General features: G+C 49.5%; 1 protein-coding gene across 1 annotated transcript in view; it reads right to left on the reverse strand.

Moving 5' to 3' along the window:
- Window positions 1–302: 302 nt before the first annotated feature.
- The window catches only part of ADAMTS3 (ADAM metallopeptidase with thrombospondin type 1 motif 3), a 56,998-nt gene continuing 38,328 nt past the window's right edge, over window positions 303–18,972 (reverse strand). The window contains exons 6-23 of the mRNA XM_029964514.1: window positions 17,154–17,344; window positions 14,965–15,048; window positions 14,700–14,856; window positions 14,024–14,129; window positions 13,496–13,639; window positions 12,960–13,092; window positions 12,420–12,533; window positions 11,637–11,782; window positions 10,711–10,886; window positions 9,736–9,869; window positions 9,178–9,301; window positions 8,061–8,141; window positions 7,216–7,379; window positions 6,918–7,083; window positions 6,378–6,510; window positions 5,742–5,949; window positions 4,453–4,570; window positions 303–2,432 (exon numbers count right to left, since the gene is read on the reverse strand). Of these exons, the coding sequence (XP_029820374.1) occupies window positions 1,882–2,432; window positions 4,453–4,570; window positions 5,742–5,949; window positions 6,378–6,510; window positions 6,918–7,083; window positions 7,216–7,379; window positions 8,061–8,141; window positions 9,178–9,301; window positions 9,736–9,869; window positions 10,711–10,886; window positions 11,637–11,782; window positions 12,420–12,533; window positions 12,960–13,092; window positions 13,496–13,639; window positions 14,024–14,129; window positions 14,700–14,856; window positions 14,965–15,048; window positions 17,154–17,344 (2,930 nt within the window). The 3' untranslated portion in view covers window positions 303–1,881. The remainder of the gene's footprint in view (window positions 2,433–4,452; window positions 4,571–5,741; window positions 5,950–6,377; window positions 6,511–6,917; window positions 7,084–7,215; window positions 7,380–8,060; window positions 8,142–9,177; window positions 9,302–9,735; window positions 9,870–10,710; window positions 10,887–11,636; window positions 11,783–12,419; window positions 12,534–12,959; window positions 13,093–13,495; window positions 13,640–14,023; window positions 14,130–14,699; window positions 14,857–14,964; window positions 15,049–17,153; window positions 17,345–18,972) is intronic.

An 18,972-nucleotide genomic window follows, 5' to 3' on the forward strand; every position in this document is an offset into this window, starting at 1 on the left:
GGCACAGGCTGGTCCCAGCTCTGCCTTCAGCTCTCCCCTCCCTCCCTGCCCTCAGAACTCAAGGAATTTCAAACAGTGACTTTTTACCCTCCAATCAATAAAGTGCAGCTTGTCTGACAGCGCCCGCCAGATGAGATCTGACCCTCTCCTTCCTCTCCCCCCATTGCTCTGGAACTCACACTCTCCAATGGCAAACCCCATGTCTGTGGAAGTCCAGTTGAAATATTTAATCTTTATTTCCACATGGGGAGGGTCCTTTATTTCCACAGGGCCTTGCCACGTGAGTCAAAGCAGGGAAAGACTTGGGATGTTAAAGGTTTTATTGTCATGTGCTCCCCAATACACACACAGCATCAGGAGTGGACACCTGACAGACAGAGCAATGAGCTTGGAAGAAAGGAAATTCAAGGGTCCAAGGATTATCTGCACCAGGGGCTGGAAACCTCTGCTGAGCCATTGCCACTCTTCTTTCCTCTGAGGGACCCCACAGGGACACCAGGATGTTGCCAGAATTGGATCTTTGGGGCCCCAATCACTTCACAGCATTAAATGGGTCGGTCCTGGGGATTCCTTACGGGGGGGCAGCAATTGCACGTGAAACTTTAATAGCCCACTGAGAAATGAGAGGCCTGTGACAAAACCCTGTCATCTTTTTAAAGAATACAAATCAACCATTTCTCTACAGCAGTTTAGTAGCTTAAATTTCCATTCTGTCCCTACAACACAGCATCTAATTCCATCTCTGGATTTGATCTTGGCAAAAACAAGAGTCACCTGCCCTTGGCGTAAATATTTAGTACATAAAATACTGTCAAGAAATCCACTTTTTAATAAATATCTGTAGCTCTCACTCCCCTATACAAGTCCTTTACAGCAATGGGCCGGAGGGAGCGTGGCCGGTGGGGCTGAGACAGGGTGGGGATTGGCATAAATTAATGATTGCAGTCGGATGCGCCGTGCTCGGGGAGGTTTGGAGGTGAACCATGCTGGAAAGAAACATCTCTCAGGCCTTGAAATCCATGCTTCCTGTCAGGAAAAAAATCCTCTCTTTGAAGTCTCAGCGGCGCCTGTTCTGCCTCTGGGTGCTGGTTCAGCACGGACATGGGGGGCAGCTGGGAACCCCTTTGGCCTGGGACCAGGACAGCACTTGCAGTATCTACAGGGTTTCTGTATTTCAAAATCAAGCATCGCACTGATGATACCCCAAACCCCCCAAGCCCCTTGTGCCAGCAGTTTAAATCCTATGCAAATGAAACCACTCCTTTTATGCTAATGCTGCTTTAAACACCAGCCCCTTGGAATGTCCACGGAGCAGAACAACACAGGTAAACAGTTGTGTGACAGCACAAAACTCTTATGATAACCCTGATTTCCTGCCCTGTCCAGGATTTACTCAATGGCTGCAAAGGTGCTTGTGCAACATCCCTTTCCAGGGATAGATGAGCCAAACAAGTCCTGAGGGCTCCCTTGGTCCGTGGCAAAGGTGTTTTGTCAAGTGTTGCTGTCTGGTCCCGCCTGCAGTGGGGCATTTCCTCCAGGTGAGTGTTTGGAACCCAAAATCATGGGGGAGGGTGAGGTCAGGGCTGCCTTTGGGCCCAGACTGGATGGAGCCCTCAGCGACTCCTACTCCCTGCCAGGAATGTTATTTGGGTTTCCTCTGTGCATCCCAGCTGGGCAGGGAACACAGGGCAGGAGGAGGCCGGAGCAACAGAAAGTGAACCAGCACTTCTTGTCCTTTGTATATCCAGGGGACGAGCTGTGCCCTGCAGTGTCCTGCCCGGGGCACACAGTGCACTCCAGGTGTCCAGAGCTCAGGGAATCCCCCCCCGGAGTGCCCAACAAAGCCCCGTTTCCATGGCTGTCCTCCAAAAGCCTTCCTGTTCATCGATCCACAGGGCCAGCCCTTGGAGGCCATCGCTTCCCAAGGAGCTCCTCGCTGTTCCCGGAGGTCCTGGCTGGCGCAGGAGCCCCTGCTGCCATGTTCTCCACTGGCACTGGAGGCAGAGCCCTGCGAGGACCAAGGCTGCTACTGTTGGCAGGGGCCTGGTGCAGCAAAGCCAAGAGCCGGGAAGTCTTCCCAGCTGGAGGAGCTCTCCGGTGTGGAACACCGGTGCCTTTAGGCTCGGGGCTGGAGGGTGGGATGTGCCACTCAGCCTCCTCTGTCGCTGGAGGCGGCCGGCCCAGGGAACTGCTCCTGGGCAGGAGCTGAGCCCGGGGGGGCACCGCAGGGGTGGGCACTGGCGGAGCCCTCGGCAGGCTGCCCGGATCCAACGGTGTGTCCCTCTCGGTCCCGGCAGCTCTGGGAGGTGGGAAGGTGCTGCTGCGCTGCCCGCAGGATTCACAGCACAGCTTGTGGTAGCCAGGGATGGAGCAGTACCGGGCCAGCACTTCCATCTGACAGAAGATGGATTTGTCTCCCAGGCAGGGCTCGTCTGCAAAACAAACATCCTGGGGATGGGAACCCAGCCATGGGCACTGGGATGCCCTGGCAGCACTCAGATGGGCACAGATAAAAGTCTGCCCATGGCTCCTCAACCATGGGCGGCTCTGAACAAGCCCCCTAAGAAACTTTGCCCTGCTCAGACCCCACCAACACCCCAAAAATACCCAAAAAACCCGCTAGCAGTTGGAAATGTCAGCACATTGTGTTTGCAAGGAACTCAAGACAGCAATTTCCAGTGCCAAACCTCCTAGAGCTCCCACACACCAGCCAGGTACATCCTACCCACCCCAAATCCCTGCCCTTCCAGCCTGAGGACATCATTCAGCAGCAGCATTAAAGCCAAGGGAACCTTCACTCACAAAAATTAAATCCCAAGCAAGAGCCTTTGGAGATGCCTTAAAATAAAAGATTGTTGTTGCATAAAGTTCTGTTTGGATGAAGTTTGGAGTTTTCCAGGCACCAACTGGAAGTGCAGAACTAATGGAAAGTGTTACCAGATGGGTCAGACCTGAGGTGCCCTGAAAGCAGGCATGTGCATCCCTTTCCTTCGGGAAAAGAACTTCCAGAGGCCACTCCCGAGGCTCTGAAATGAAATCAGCTTCTTGCATGAAGCAACGTCCTCACCTGTGCACAGGTGCTGCCTCACCACGTGCCAGGAGTGTGTACAGCCACCCCCTTCTCCTGATTTAAAATACCAACTGGAGCCTGACATCAGGGGGGTGAAAATCAGCTGAATTCCAGGGAAGTTGGTACCAAGTTCCCCCAGGGACATCAGTGGGGCTCGGGGACGACGGTTATCATTAGCAGATCCTATGGAATATAAACCTGTCCTTGCCCTGATCCCAGCGAGCTTCCTTGAATCCTTTGCTGGTTCCTGACAAACTTGGCATTAAAGCAGCAGTTCTTCAGGGGAATATCCGTGCTCCATGAGGCACTGTGAGGCTATTTCAGCAGGCATTCAGCATGGAACTCTGGGCTATAGGTATAATTCCTCTAAACTAGCAAAGCTGGTACTGAAACCCAAATCTTGGCACCACATAGAAAACAATGTTTTTCCTGCTGCTGCATCAGTGAAAGCCCCTGGGCTGGGAAATTTTGGCAGTCAAATGTGCAGAATTCTATAAATCGCAGTAACCAGCATCACCCCAAAACAACAAACCAAGTCCCAACCAATTCCTTTTGTCTTTCCATAGTGACAGTGACCCTTATTTGGTCCTGTTCTCCCACGGTTCATTTTGGGGTATCAGTTTACACCGGTTTAGATTCCATGACTCCGCCCACAGGGCAGAGATTTGCAGTTGTGCTTTTCTACTTCCAGCAGGTTCTGAAGCAAGTCATATACTCACATAATCCCTTTTTTTTTATTTTTTAGGTGAATTCTGCACAATTCATCCCCCACCCCTATCCTGGCCAGGCTGGTGGGCAGCAGCTGGATCTGTTCTGGCAGAGAACACCCTACACCTGCCAAGAGCTCTGGCTGTTTTTCCTACCAGCTCCTGATCAGTGTCAGGGCCACCGTGAGGGAGTTAAAATCCAGATAAACCCCAAATCCTACAGAGTGAATAATCCAAAGGAAGAAATGCACTGTGGTCCTAAAAAGCTTAAAAATCTGCTAAAAATTCTATGAGAACAATATAATGGGATTCCCTGGAACCCTATTAATGCTCTTGGTTCCATTTCTTCTGTATTTTTATTCCCTCAATTAGCAGCTTGTAGAACTTATCCTGGAATTTAGAGGTTGAGAAGGGTTTGCTTTGGATGGACTTTCACCTCTGGCCCCAATTTGTGCAAGCACAACTTGGGCTAACACAGTTAAACCCTTTTTGTGCACATGTACAGGAGAGACCCCAGTGTAGGGAAGCACCGACTGCCAGGAGCTGTGACATCCAGAATTTGCCAGACCGAACACAGGAAAAAAGCTGGATTCTGTGCCTGACCCCACTCCCAGCACTGTGCTCTGCAGGCAGGAACTGCTCCCCCCACTGCAGCCCTTCCATCCATTCTCTTACCATCACAGGGAGCGAGCTGGCAAACCCTCACGGACTCGGGCCGCTCCCCGTCGCACCGGTCCCCAGCACGGCACAGGACCTGCCGGCTCTCAGTCCCCTCCCCGCAGGTCACTGAGCACTGCCAGACACAGAGGGGACAGCTTAGGACTGACCACACAGATGAACTAAGGTCTTCCCTCCAAAATAGTCATTGTACCTTACAGAAGAACTAAAGTTTTACCCGAAAATTTTCCCTGCCTGTCCACTACCGATTACCTCACTTTTACCACAAAATGTTCATTCTCTGCCCTGGAGATTATCTCAAATTTAACCCTCAAAATTTTCCACAGATGTCCACTACTGACTAATTCATTTCTACCTCAAATTATTTATTTTCTACCATGTCATTACCTCAAATTTAACCCTAAAAATTTCCCTACCTGTGCACTACTGATTGCCTTAGTTCACCTCACAGTAGTCATTCTGTGTGCTATAGACTACCTCAAGTTTAATTCAAAAGTTATCCCTCCTACTGATTACTTCATTTTTACCTCAAAATATTTGCTTTCTAAACTAGAGATTACATCGAGTGTTTCCCCTCCCCAAAATTCCCTACCTGTCTGTGACTGACTGCCTCAGTTTACCTCAAAGTGTCCCTTCTCTCCCCTAGAGATCACCTCAGATTTTCCTGCCAAATTTTTTCCCCTCATTTTTACCTCAAAATATTCATTCTCTACCCTTAGATTATTTCAGGTTTTATCCCCCAAAACTTCCCTAACTGTCCACACCTGATTACTTCATTTTTACCTTAAAATATTTATTTTCTACCCTGGAGATTACCTCAAATTTGACCCCTCAAAATTTCCTGACCTGTTCAATACTGATTGCTCGAGCTTACCTCAAGATGTTCAGCCTCTCCCTAGAGATTGTCTCAGATTTTAGCCCCAAAAGTTTCCCTACCTGTGCAGTACTGATTGCCTCAGTTTACCTCAAAATGTTCATTCTCTGCACTACAGACTACCTCAAGTGCACTTTAAAATAATTTTCCCTTCTTCTGTAAGGTCCCCTACTGATTACCTCATTTTTACCTCAAAATGTTCATTCTCTACCCTACAGATTATTTCAAGTTTTACCCCCAGAAATTTCCCTCCCTTTTCACGACTGACTGCCTCAGTTTACCTCAGTATGTTCATTCTCTCCCCTAGAGATTACTGAGCACTGCCAGACACTGAGGGGCAGTTCAGGACATTCCATGTCACAGCACTGTGCACAGTGCACTGTCCCAGCCAGCCCCTGGCACCGCTGCCCACCTGGGACCAGGGTCCAGCTTTCCAAGGCGCAGGACACGGTGCCCGGTTGCAGGACCGGCGGCTCTCAGGGCGATCCCCGCTGCAGAACTTGGCATGGACGGAGCGGTTGGTGCCGTCGGGAAGAGGCTGGATGCAGCGCACCGTGCGTAGCTGGTAACCAGAATTCCCACAGGTTTTGGTGCAGTGTTCCCACTCATCTGCTGCCCAGCTAAAAGGAAAATGGAGTCAGATACCATCATAGCTGTTGTCCAGCTGTGTCTACCCCTTTCCTGGAAGTGTCCAAGGCCACGCTGGATGGGGCTTGGAGCAACCCGGTCTAGTGGAAGGTGTCCCTGCCAATGGCAGGGGAGTGGAATGAGATGAGCTTTAAGGTCCTTTCCAACCCAAACCATTACAAGGTTTTATGATATAAATGTATATATATGTGTGTGTATATATATATTTAAAATATACTAAAACCAGCCAGTCAGATCAGTACCCATTCTTACACAGGTAGAAATTCCCCTACATATTTCCTCCAGGAAATATATCCTCCTACATATATCCTCCAGGCTGGAAAGCCGTCAGCATCCCACCACATTCATCCCACCCAACGTGGCTGGAGCAATCCCTGCTCTCTGTGCTGGCTGCACTCACAGGGGCTCCGTGCACTCCTGCAGGTTGCACATCCTACGGATGGGCTTTGGCTTTTTGCTGCCTTCACAGAAGCTGCGATGAACCATTTTGTTGTCACTCTTCCTGCGGCACCCGTATTTGGTGTACTGGAACCCTGGGAAACGTGTCAGAGAAATCAGGAAAACCATATCCTTGTCAGAATGTTTGGTTAAATAGGAGTTTCCTGGCCTGTTAAATGGGTTTACAAGACAATATATTTTGGGGTTTGCATTGCCCATTCTTTGCCTAAGAGCCATGGACACGCCATGAATACAAATACTCAGGAGCATCAGTGTCTGAGTATGGACTTCCAGAGTGACTTTGGGGGCTGAATTTAAACATCTAAAAAGGCCTTTTCCTTCCTAAGCTGGAAATGTGACACTTGGGAACAATCAGGCACTTCAGGCATTTAACAGCTTGTGCTGCTGTTAAAAAAGGAAGGCCAAGAATCCTAAATCATTCCCTTCCCCCAATTTTTTTTGTAATTTGTCCCTTGTTGCAGGTGCCCCATCCCTTGCTCACCTCCACCACAGGGTTTGGAGCACTGGGACCAGCTCTTCAAGGCCCACTCAAAGGTGTCCGTGTCCTCCCGCAGCACGTTGTTGCTGTGGATGGTCGGCACCGAATCCTCGTGGATGATGTATTTGTAAGTCAGGCTGGATCTGGTGTCGTTCTCCCGAGGAATGATCTACAAATAACCAGACATAAACCCAGAGCTGTTACTGACTGCTCTGCAAAGCAAAGACACTGAGCTCTGAACGATCCTTAAGGTCCTTTCAGACCCAAGCCCCGTGTTCCCAGGGCTCGATGCGTCACCCACCAGCACCACCACGGCGTCGTGCAGAGGCCCGTCCGTGTGCAGCGTTTCGATGTCGTCCTCGATGCTGTATTCCCACTGCACGCCCAGGTCGATGAAGGATCGGGATCTGGCCTCCTCCCCTTTCCCATTCAGGATATAGTGTCCTGTAGCCTGGTTCTTGATTGCTGGGAGGAGTGAGAGCAGAGCCTGTTGTGCCTCCACCACTGCAACTGGGGTGGCACGGGGAGGGGTATTTCCATCAAGTTGTGAAAATACCAGATTTTCATCCCATTTTAATTTCCTCTACGCACACAGGGGTGTCCCAGATGCTAAAATCCATAAGCAAAGAACTGAGGAATTGGAGCCTGGGTTTGGGTTCCTGCGGCACACCTCAGCAGCCAGGCACAGTAGGGATTACTATAATGATGATTAGGAGCCAATTCATTAGCAATCTGAATCACAGAATGGTTTTGATTGAAAGGGACCTTAAGGATTATCCCATTCCAACACCCATTTAAATATGGACTCCCATTCTTTTCTTCCGGACAACTTTTTCCAATACACCATAGTAATAATTATTGATACTGAATTTGATTCATCCCAGCAGTGCCCATTTCCATGCAACAATCTTTGGTTAGTAAACATGCAAACTCGGGTCAGTTTAATATTTTGGAGGATTTAAATGAGCAGTAGGTGTTTGTTTGTTGAAGTGTGAGACTGCAGGACTCAGCCCTGACCATGCCATTTGGAAAGCCCACATTTACCCAACCCCTTCTCTGGGTTCTCTCATCCCTCAGGTTCTCCATCAAGAGCGCCCTGTGCTTCTCCTCAGGGCTCGAACAAAACCTGAGCAGAGAAACACTTACCAAGGAAGTGAGGAGAGGCCTCGTCTTCTTGGATAAACACATGTCGAGCCCCAGGAGGGATATCAAACATCTTAAGGTACCCTTTGGCACGTGCAGGGTCAGTGGAGGCAGCAGGGATGGAAAGAGAAAGGAACAGCCATGGTCAGGAGCGCAGGGCACGGCCCAGCTCTGCTTGCAGGAGAGGGATCCACCAGCAACCGAAGAGCAGGGCTGGGAGACACGGAGCCAATCGGTTTGGAACGTGTGGGACAAGCCCTCCCTGGGCTCTTCTCTTCCAGGGAGAGAAGAGACACCAGTTACAGAACAATTTGCCACTTCCCAGCTAGGATCAGTTTAATATTTACAGCCATGCTGCTACAGGCTGGATCTATCCACGACTCAAGTAAAAAGATGTTCCCTGTGTTCCTCGGCACATAGAGCATGAACACAAATATTCCTCATAATTTTCCCAAATTACTCCTCAGCCAGGCTGTTGGGTTAGAAGCCCTTGCACTGACCCAGTGTGTTTTCTGCCTCCTTTGTCCCAGACAGGGGAACACTGTGACCTCCTCTGGGCAAGGGAAGGGATCCTCTGCTCTTCCCTTAAACAGAACACTTGGAATTAATGCCCTGGGAGACCAATCCAGTCATTCCAGTGACTGGGGGTCACTTTACCAGCATAAAATATAATTTACATTGTGGTCAAATGCATTTACAGCACATCTGGACCCATCTGGCCAAGATGACCAGTCAGTGGAAGTCGGACCAGTGACAATCCGTGGGGGAATTTTAAGTTGCATACTTGCAGATTTCATTTTCCAGAAACTCAAACTCTTTTTGGCACTTCTTGCTTAAATGTTTTCCCTGTTGGAAGAGGTCAATTAGTCTTTTTAATGACCAGATTGACAGAGTCAAGGAAAAGCAACCACCATTCCCTGAACACCTCCACCACTTCCATATCCACCCGTAGTCAGGGGCTGCTGGGCAGCAGCATTCCCTGAATGGGATCAAGGGGTGGTGTTAAGCCCATTACTGTCAAAGTTTGAAGGACTCTGGCATTATCCTGCGTCCATGAGTGTGACACAGAGCCCAGAGCCCCCAGGAACTCCAGCCAGCTGCAGGCAGATGTTATTCCTACCGAGCTTTTTGGGAGTGCGGGTGAAGGTCCCCTTCACGGTCCGGCAGTGGGAGTCATCCCCGCCGCAGACCCCGCACTGATCCTCGGCCTTGTTGGAGCCAATTTCCTTGTCACAGCCCACTTTCTGCAGAAAAAAAGCAAAGACTGGATATTAGGAGAGAATTCTTCCCTGTGATGGAGGTAAGGCCCTGGCACAGGTTGCCCAGAGAAGCTGTGGCTGCCCCATCCCTGGAAGTGTCCCAGGCCAGGTTGGATGGGCTTGGAGCCAACCTGGGCTAGTGGAGCTCCCTGCCCAGCGGCAGGGGGTGACACTGGGATGGGCTTTTAAGGTCCCCTTTCCAACCCACAATCAGTCTGGGTTCCATAATACGAAACAATCATGGAAGAGAAGTGAGCATTTCCATGGGATGGTCATGTGTGTTTTCTCTAATTTAATTTAAATCTCCAGGAATTATGAGGAACGCGATGCTGCAAATATGGAATTTAGAGACATCTGCCAAGTCTCTCTCTGTCCTTGAGCTGTTCCCATTGGTTGTCCCTGGGGCAGCTGCCACTCACCACACATTCCCCACGGACACAGATGCTGTAGGGATCCTTGTAGGAGCAGCGAGTCCCATCATGCACCGGCTGCTTCATGTGAGCCACATCCCCGGTTTCCCTGGACTGGCAGTACAGGTGACATCTCTTGGGAGCTGTGGAGCCAGCGAAAGAGAAGGAACTGCATGGATGGACATTGATCCAGGTGTGCTCCCGAAAAATATCCCGCTGACAGAGCAAGGAGTGAGAAAGGACAGGCAAGTTTGGGAATGGGGATGGGGGCAGAGCGGTGGGACAGGGTGATTTGGGGAGGAACAAGTGGGGAATTTGGGGGGGATGGGGAAGTTTGGGTGGGATGGGGAGGTCTGGGGAGGGAACCCGGGGATTTAGGACAAAACTGGTGGTCAATTTTAGATATAAATGGGCAATTCTGGAGTCATAAAGGTGAATTTTAGGGATAAACTGGGGGATTTGGGGGTAAAACTGGGGATTTGGGAGTAAAATTGGAAATTAGGACAAACCTCATGATTTTGGATGTAATTCTGCAATTGTGGGGCAAAAAGGTCAATTTTGGGAATAAAGGGGCATGTTTGGGGGAAAATGGGGGATTTAAAAGTAAAAAGGGCAAATCTCGGTTAGAGGGAAATTGGAGGTTAAAATCAGGGATTTAGGGCAAATCTGGTGATTTTTAGACATAACTGAAGAACTTAGGGTCAAAAGTGTCAATTTTAGGGATAAATGGGCAATTTTGCGTGGGAAATGAGTAATTTAGGTTAAAAATAGGAAATCTGGGTCAGAGCAGGGAATCTGGGGGTTAAAATCTGGGCTTTAGGGCCAAACTGGTGATTTTCAGATAAAACAAACAGAGGGGGTAGGGGGGAGAAACCAACTAATTTGCTTTTCTGGGAGTTCTGGGCCTGTCCCTGCGATATCCAGGCCAAGGGGAATGGCTTCAAACCCTTTCAAGTGGCACTAAAGGCTCAGAGCAGGACGCACGGTCGGGGTGCTCGTAGGGCAGCCAGTGGTGCCGGCTGCCCCGGAACTCCAGGTGGGAATTGCGCTGCTGGCACTGCTGTGCCCTGAAGTCCTCAAAGTGCTTCGGACACTCCTCGGTGCTGCACAGCTGGAACTCAAAATTGACCCCGGCGCAGTCGTCACCTCCGTTGATGGGCCTGTGCGGAGAAAACATTCCAGAGATTCTCATTAGGGAGAAATTCTTCCTTGTGAGGGGAGTAAGGCTCTGTTTAGGTGAAATTTAACTTATGGAACCCTCATCTTTCAGAAAATCAGATTTATTTTCAGGTAATTTAAGCCTGGCTCCTGAGATAACTATTCAGGTTAAAACTGTAGCCTTTCCCATAGTTCCTTCGAGAGTAAAACTCTATATCCATCTATCCAGGCCCCACAGTTCCAGTGGGATTCTGAGCACCCTGGGGGGCTTGGTACTCTTTCTGACAATTTCCAGGGTGACCAATACATATTATTTACAACATCTCCCTCTGCATGATGTGTGCACCCACTTCTATTAATTCCAAGGCTTGCTTCCCATTTAATTCTTTACAGAGCCCAAAACCCCTAGAAATATGTCACATGAAAAAAAAAAAATTAAACTCCATGTAATCTTAATACAACTCTTGTGTATAGTTAATTAATGTAATATAGCTCTTCTGTATTAAAAAAAAAAAGTATATAATTATATCTAGTGGAAGGTGTCCCTGTCTAGGGCAGGTTTGGAATTGGATGGGCTTTAAGGTCCCTTCCAACCCAAACCATTACATGATTCTATGATGCTGTGAAATTCTTTGATTCCACGAAAATTATCCACTTTCCAGGGTCTTGAACAGAATCTCCACCCGAACCCTAATTACCATTTCCAATGGCCCCTCCCTGGACCCCCAGGAGGGTGCAACCCCCAGACCTACATTGGGTTGTTGCACTGGCGCGTGCGGAAGCGAACCCCAGTTCCACAGGTCCGGGAGCAGGAGCCAAACTTGGTCCAGGGTCCCCAGTGTCCATCCTGCTTCAGCTGGTTGGTGTTCTTCCACATGCAGTGACCTTTGTAGCACCACTGAGGGAATTGGGGCAGGAAACAGGTGAGAACAGACACAAAGCCCAAATCAAACACATCAGCACAGTACAGGAACATTTTGCTGCTGCCTGGGGCACACTCAGATGGTAAAAGTGACTCTCCAATATCCCAAAAGACAGGGAATTTGCTAAAAAAACAGGTATTTGAGTATAATTTTATAACTAAAAATGGACTGGCAGCAGGACACCCACTAATGGGGATATTAAAGAGAAAGATCAAGTGCTACTCCTCAGCCTACACAAACATTTGCCACATGGGGTCTGGACCACAAGCTCTGAGCAGCCACCCCACAGGAATGGCATCATCTGCATCCCTGGATTCCTAAAGACACTTGATGGACACTTTGCAGGAAAGAACCCGAAAAACATAACAAAAGGGTCACAGAATGGGTTACACCTCCATTGGGGTTTCTATGCCTAAAATGTGCGACAGCAGACCTTGTACAGCTCATGGAATATCCTAGTGGGAAAGCACAGCCTCCTCTCTTCCCATCCTCTCGCTCAACCCAAGAGAGGCTGAGCAATTCCCTCTGTTTCTCTCTGTGCCCTTTACCTCAGATGAACAACACTGTTGGTTTTTTTCCCCAAGACAAACACAGTGCAAAGCCCAGACTCACTTTTCCAGGGGCACATTCCGTGCCGTCGAGGGGAGGTCCTTTCTTGGTCTTGCAGAAATAGGGGTTGTCGGGGTGGCTGCACCACAGCTGCTTGCACGGATCAAAGGTTCGGAACTGGAACCCACAAGAGGCAGAAGATGAAATGCAGAACCTGAGGTTACTTAGAGTTTTTGGGATAAGGATCCAACCCACTCCGTCAATCCATCTCACACACACCAGTGAGTCCCGTATCTTCAGGGCAGTGCTTATTCCCTGCATCCCCCAGCCCTGAGCCAGTGACAAGAAAGGAAACAGCCAGAAGTGGGAGGAAACTGAGGGGTTTTTTCCTTTTCTTCCTCAGGATCACTCCCACCAGTCTGTGTCACGTGGATTGTGCTGCCACCTACTTGCCCATTATCCCACAGGACTGGGTTTCCCCCATAAATATCCCTCTGCTCTTCAGAGCTCTGTTTAAATACTCCATCAACTGCCCTCCAATGATTATTATTCAGTTATGACACACTGCAGCTCCCCAGTCAGGCCAGACCCCCCGGGACGTACCGCTGTGCACATCCTGTAGCCCACACCGAAGTCGAAGCGGCACTGCTCGTCCATGGAATAGTTGATGCCTGGCAGCTCAGGAAGCTTGGGCCAGTCGTGCTCGAAAGGGTCGTCGAGCAGACAGTCGTAAGAGCTGTGGGAAGAGACACAGAAAAAAATCAGCATGAGCAAATGTGTACTCCTAATTCCTGCCCCGTCCTGGGAAGTGTCCACGGCCACGTTGGACAGGGCTTGCAGCAACCTGGTCTAGTGGAAGGTGTCCCTGCCCATGGCAGGGGGTTGGAAACACATGAGCTTTAAGGTCCCTTCCAACCCAAACCATTCTGGGATTCTATGACAATCAGAGGCCTATTCCAAATCCCACTGGAGTCAGACGGGTCTTTCCACTGCCTGTCCATCCCCAGCAGATGGGCCGTGGGACAGCCCCCAACAAGCACACAGCATTCATAGGTTAGAGCCTTTCTAACACAGATTTGAAGGGAAAAAGGGCCTGAAAAAACAGGGATCAGAGCCCAGGTGCAGCAGGGAGGCCTTACTGGATGTATCTCCTGAGCTCCTGGCCGCTGCAGCGGGACCAGTGGTAGCGGTGGAAGGCGGCCTGCACCAAGGGGGCCATGACACTGCCCATCGCCGTCTCGTCCCCACATCTGTTCCCTTGCCCGTCGTGCTCCATGCCCAGCCTAGAACAAAGAATGCCTCTCAGAGCCACTGCGACACAACTGTAAGGAAACAGCTCTCCAAGAGGTGCCAAGTCTGACTCGCCAGCCCAGGCAGCTGGGGAGGAGACAGCAGTGAAGGACGCACAGCCACCTCCTGTCTCTGCTGGGCCTCCCAGGTGCCTTCCTGACCTTTCCCTCACCCCAGACAAAACAAGTTCCCCCTCTCTCTCCCCTTCCTCTCTTCCACCACTTGTCTCTTCATTGCCTCAACCACTGCTGCATTCCCAGGGGACAGAAATAAAACCAGGACAGCTTCCGTAGAGCCATTAAACCCAACCCCCCTGGAGCAAGCAGGAGGTGCAGCAGCACGTTTTGGTGTGATCTGATTGCAAAAGTTACACTTACACGTGCCCAGTCTCATGAGCAACAACAAAGGCTGACGAAAACCCGTCCTCGTGGTTGAGGGTGCAGCTCCGGACCGGGTGGCACATGCCCGTCACAGGAGCGTATCCTATGGAGAGACACCAGGCCTGAGTCTTGTGCCCAGGACGTGGATTTTAAATGAGACCCCCCAATAAACTTCTTTTTCCTCAGGAAAAGCTAAAATTGCTCTGGGTCCAGGGCAGCCTGCCCAGCTCCTCAGCCTGACCAGTGCCTGCCCTGATACAACCCACACCTGGGGAATCCTGCCCATTAGCATTAGTTCCCTGAGTCCCAAAGATGGATGCAGGTGTCAAAGTGGCTGGGATGTCTATAAACAGAAATCTGCAGTGAAGGATGCAATAATATAAAGGGAAGTGGAACACCAAGTACATTGAACGTTCCCAGTGATCCCTGAAAACACAGGAGCTTGGAGAGAGTAAAGAGGTGTTGATTTACAACTCTCAAGTAAAAAAATTAAACCTACAGTTGGACATAAAGGGCAAGGACTCATGGCAAGGTCTCCTTGCTTTTGAAAAAGTCTGTGGAACAAAGAGCAGGAAGTGCTAACAATGCAATTCCCAATTTTTCCTCTTTTCTGGCAGACGCCAGCCAAGAAACACCGAGCCCAGAGAGCTCTGCTCCAGGTCAGCTGCATTACCTTGCATACCAGCGGGCCCAAAATCTTGCCTGGTTAAGAAGATGGCATGGTCGTGGTGCTCGGCGTGGCCGGGGTCCGCCTTCTGCTGCTGATAGGCCCAGCGGCACACGTTCTCCAGGCTGCGCGAGGGGTTCCCCCTTTCGATCAGGCTGATGGACTGAAGGAGCAACACCTTAGAGCCAGCAGCTCCACCCACAGGCAGGGAATCCACACAGAGGGTGGGTTTTCTGCCCAGGAGCTGAAGGTGGAGAGCCGGCTCACTCACCTTTGCGTACCCCAACATGATCATTCGGACCAGCACGACGTTGATGTGAACGCCCAGGGACTCGTCGTGGTAAATCTCATTCACCTGAGGGGAAAAGAGGGAAAATTAAAAAGAAAACAACCCACTGATGACACCAAAGGAACTTCCAAGGCCACGGAGTAGTTATTTCAAGTGCTTGTTCCACTACAGTCCTCTCAGAGGAGGATTCAAGTCTCGGATCATTTCCACACATTGAGGAATGTAGACTCACTTCCTATCACCACACACCCCTCATATGGAACTTTGGGAAGCACATGTCAAGGTTCCCTTTTAAGTTTCATGGATCAGGGCCCAAAGAAAAGGGTACCGGGGAAAAGACTTGGAGTTCAAACGCTGCAAATCACAGAATCCCAGACTGCTCTGGGTTGGAAGAGACCTTAAAGCTCATCCTGTTCCACCTCCCTGCCATGGGCAGGGACACCTTCCACTAGACCAGGTTGCTCCAAGCCCTGTCCAACCCAGCCTGGAACACTTCCAGTGCTTCTTGTTTTGAAGTGTAGTTTTTTTAGAAAGCAATTAATGCTGCTGCCCTACTTTTTCAAGATCAATTAGAATTCTGTGGTCACTTCTGTACTAGAAAGAGGCCTTGTGGAAGGGAAGTTAGAAAAACAGAATTATGCAGATAAACCAAAAATTGTCCTTCTTTGAGGCCCTTCCCCGTGTCTGGGAAGGTGAGAAATACCCTGGCACCAGAGTGTGAAACATCTGCAGGTCCTCAATGAAGCTCCTCATCCCTCTAAAAACAAAATAAATATGCTGTGGGCAACTGCTGAGAAACAAACACCCCTGTTCAGAGGCCGGTGGGTTTGAGCAGGAGTTAGAAGGGTTTCTATTTTTCAGTCTGGCTAAACAGAACTTCCCTCTTCCCCTCAGGGAAAAAGGTCACTGGGAGGTTTCCAGACTGTGGACACGAGGATTTGAGCCCATGGTTTAAACATGCAATCCCTGGGGGTGAAGCAGTGGCAGCAGGACAGTGGGACAGGGAATGAGCACAGAGCTCAGGCTGCCTGTCCTGTGAAGCAATTATCCCAAAGGTCAGTTATTCCTCTCCTATTTCCTTCCCCTCATGCAGAAGCATCACTCCCACAAAGGGCTGGGCCAGGAAAAACGTTCACAACTTCCCCTGTGCCAAGAGACAGCAGGGAGTTTCCCAGAGACTGGAGTGACTTCCCTGGAGACAAAAAGGACCCTGGAATTGACCTAAGGTTTCAAGTCTCCAAGATTTCCCCATAACCCCCTTTTATCCCATCCTCTGGATGGCTTTGGGCAGCTGGGTGTCAGCTCACCCTGGCTCTGGCCCCACAGCTGCTCCCAGCAGATGGAGCCTCAGGCATGTAAAAAACATGGAAGTGGTTTGGGACATGGATCAGCCCTGCTGCTCACAGAGTTATAAAGGTTTTAAAACTAAAAAGACAGTATTCTGCAATAATGTGTAATGGAGCTTTATTGTTGATGTACCATGGGGTACGTGGGGAAAAAGAAATTATTTCCTGAGTTATTCTGGAAAACACATTAGTTGGGTTAAATTCATATAGGGATATTTTTTTCCTCTCAAATTCTAAATTCTCAAATTTAGATTATTTGCAAGCCTAAGCAATTATTTAAAAAAAATTCCAGGAAAGAAAAGGTGAGTGTAAAACATACAAGAATATTCCCATGTCCATCAAGTCATTATTAATGAGAAGCCTATTCCTCATCTCTGTCATTAGGAGGCTGTTTTTCTTTCCTGAAAAACCTTACGATCCCACAGTTTCTAAGACAGATCTTCTACTTGTACTACCAGGAGGTTTGCTCTGTCAAGAGAGCCACGGGGGGTTTAGAACACTTTTTTTCTCTACATGTTTATTTTTTGGCCAGGTTTTCTCTAGAACTGCGTTGCAGGAGGAGCTCGGAATTACTAGAAATGGATCAAGTTTACATTTTTTCCTTACTGTTTTTCAACTATTTCCAAATTCTTGGAATTACCCTCGAATATGTCATGCCCTAGAAAACTACTGTGAAAAAGATGAAAGAAAGGAACATCCTGAAAAGAGAAATCCATATTCAGTAGCAGCCCAAATGATCCCATGCTATTTTTCCCAAGCCAGGTGCTCCTACAAAAGCTCCCAAGAGCAGCTCCCATTCCCAAACAAGCTATGGCAGATACTCACGATGTTCATGAGGGTGAGGAGGTAGTTTTGGACGTGTTCTTTGCCGTGGAATCTGACGACGGAGTCGTCCACCCCCAGCAGCACCTCGATGTTGTGGTCGTCATCTCCCGCATGCCGGCGCCGCCGCAGGGTCTCGTTCAGCTGCTGCTCCACGTGGCCGTGCAGGGAACTCAGTGCCCCCAGGAGGGACCCTGCAAGGACAGTCAGACATCAGTCGAGTGCTAGTTCCTGTCCCATCCCTGCAAGTGTTCAAGGCCAGGTTGGATGGGGCTTGGAGCAGCCTGTGCCCCTGTGGCTGTTCCTGTGTCCCAGCTGGGAGCATCCCCATTCCCCCACTCTTCCCATAAATGCACAGGGATCTCCCCGCTCCACTAAGTCATCCAAGTAACCAGCATACAGCAGATGGAGAGGAACAGTCCTGCCTTCCACTTGTGGTGTAATGGGGCACTTCCCCCAGCAACAGCACAACTTGCAGCCCTTCTCCTCCACGCTGGAATTCATGAATGCCAAGGCTGCAAGTCCACAAAGTGTCCCTTCCCCTGTTTTCAGTGCTCTCAAGAATACCCACCCTGGGACAGCACACCAGTGGGAAAGTCACAGACTAGCTCCACTTCCAAAAGATGCTGCAGCTGGTGAAGCTGCCAAGCACAGCATCCAAGTGAAACCCAGCTCAGAAGTGAAGCAGTGGGTCCTTTCCCTAACTGCCCTGTCCAAAAAATACTGGGTAACACAAGGGGTTGATCCGTTCTCTTGTCTGTTTTCCATAACCCAGCAGTTCAGTGCCTTCAGGGTCAAACAATGAGGATCAATCCCAGGTTACATGTACTGCCAGTAGCTCTGTTTCAAAGGCTGCAGTGTGCATCCATGGCCAAGCACTTAACACAACACAAGGGATCTAAGTCCATCAAGTCCAACCACTCCTATAGCACTGTCAAGGCCACCACTAACCCATGCCCCCAAATGCCACATCCCCATGGCTTTTAAATCCCCCCAGGGATGGTGACACCACCACTGCCCTGGGCAGCTGTGCCAGGGCTGGACACCCCTTTTCTCTGAAGGCATTTTCCCTCATGTCCAATCTAAACCTCCCCTGGCACAACTTGTGGCTGTTTCCTCTTGTCCAAACATTTGTTACTTGGGAGAAAGACAACACATGAGGCAACAGTGAAGAAACACACAGAACCAGTCTGGTTGTTTGGGGATTTGGGCTAGACAGACTAATCCGTGCTAATCTCATTCTGGAATTAGCTGGCTCGTTATGTCTTCCTTTTTTATTTTGCTGGTCACCTGCATCACTTACATCCCGATGGTATCAGCAGGAACAGATCAGCCTGTGCTCTCGTGCCAGGGGAAATGGTTATTCTGGGTTACAGCACATCTTTCCTGGAGTGTAACTGTGGAAGAATGGAACTACAGCTCTTTCTGTGCTATTAAAGAAAGCCATGATCTGCCCAAATCTAATTCCATCGACACTGTCATCAGCCAAACCTCTCTGTACCTGAAGAGAACCCTCAGCATTGCTCACATGGGAGACTCTCACCATCTCATATTGTAAAACATGTGGGCTGAATTCTATGCTACAAATGACACTGATAGCAGCACTATTCCTTATATATATATATACACACACACACACCCCGCCCCTTAAATCTATCTCTGTATATATGGTCCTCCTATGTGCTTACTTGCTCAATTGCCTAATTTAGCCTTTTCCTGAATATAGAGATAGGAAAAGTGTCTAGGGAAGATCCACACCTTCACTAACTCAGAATTAAACTAATGAGAAATCAGTTTGGAACCAACTGAGATCAATTTTAAG

Source organism: Manacus vitellinus, unplaced genomic scaffold (assembly GCF_001715985.3).
Source record: "Manacus vitellinus isolate BGI_N305 unplaced genomic scaffold, ASM171598v3 scaffold_73_pilon, whole genome shotgun sequence".
Classification (NCBI taxonomy): Eukaryota; Metazoa; Chordata; class Aves; order Passeriformes; family Pipridae; genus Manacus; species Manacus vitellinus.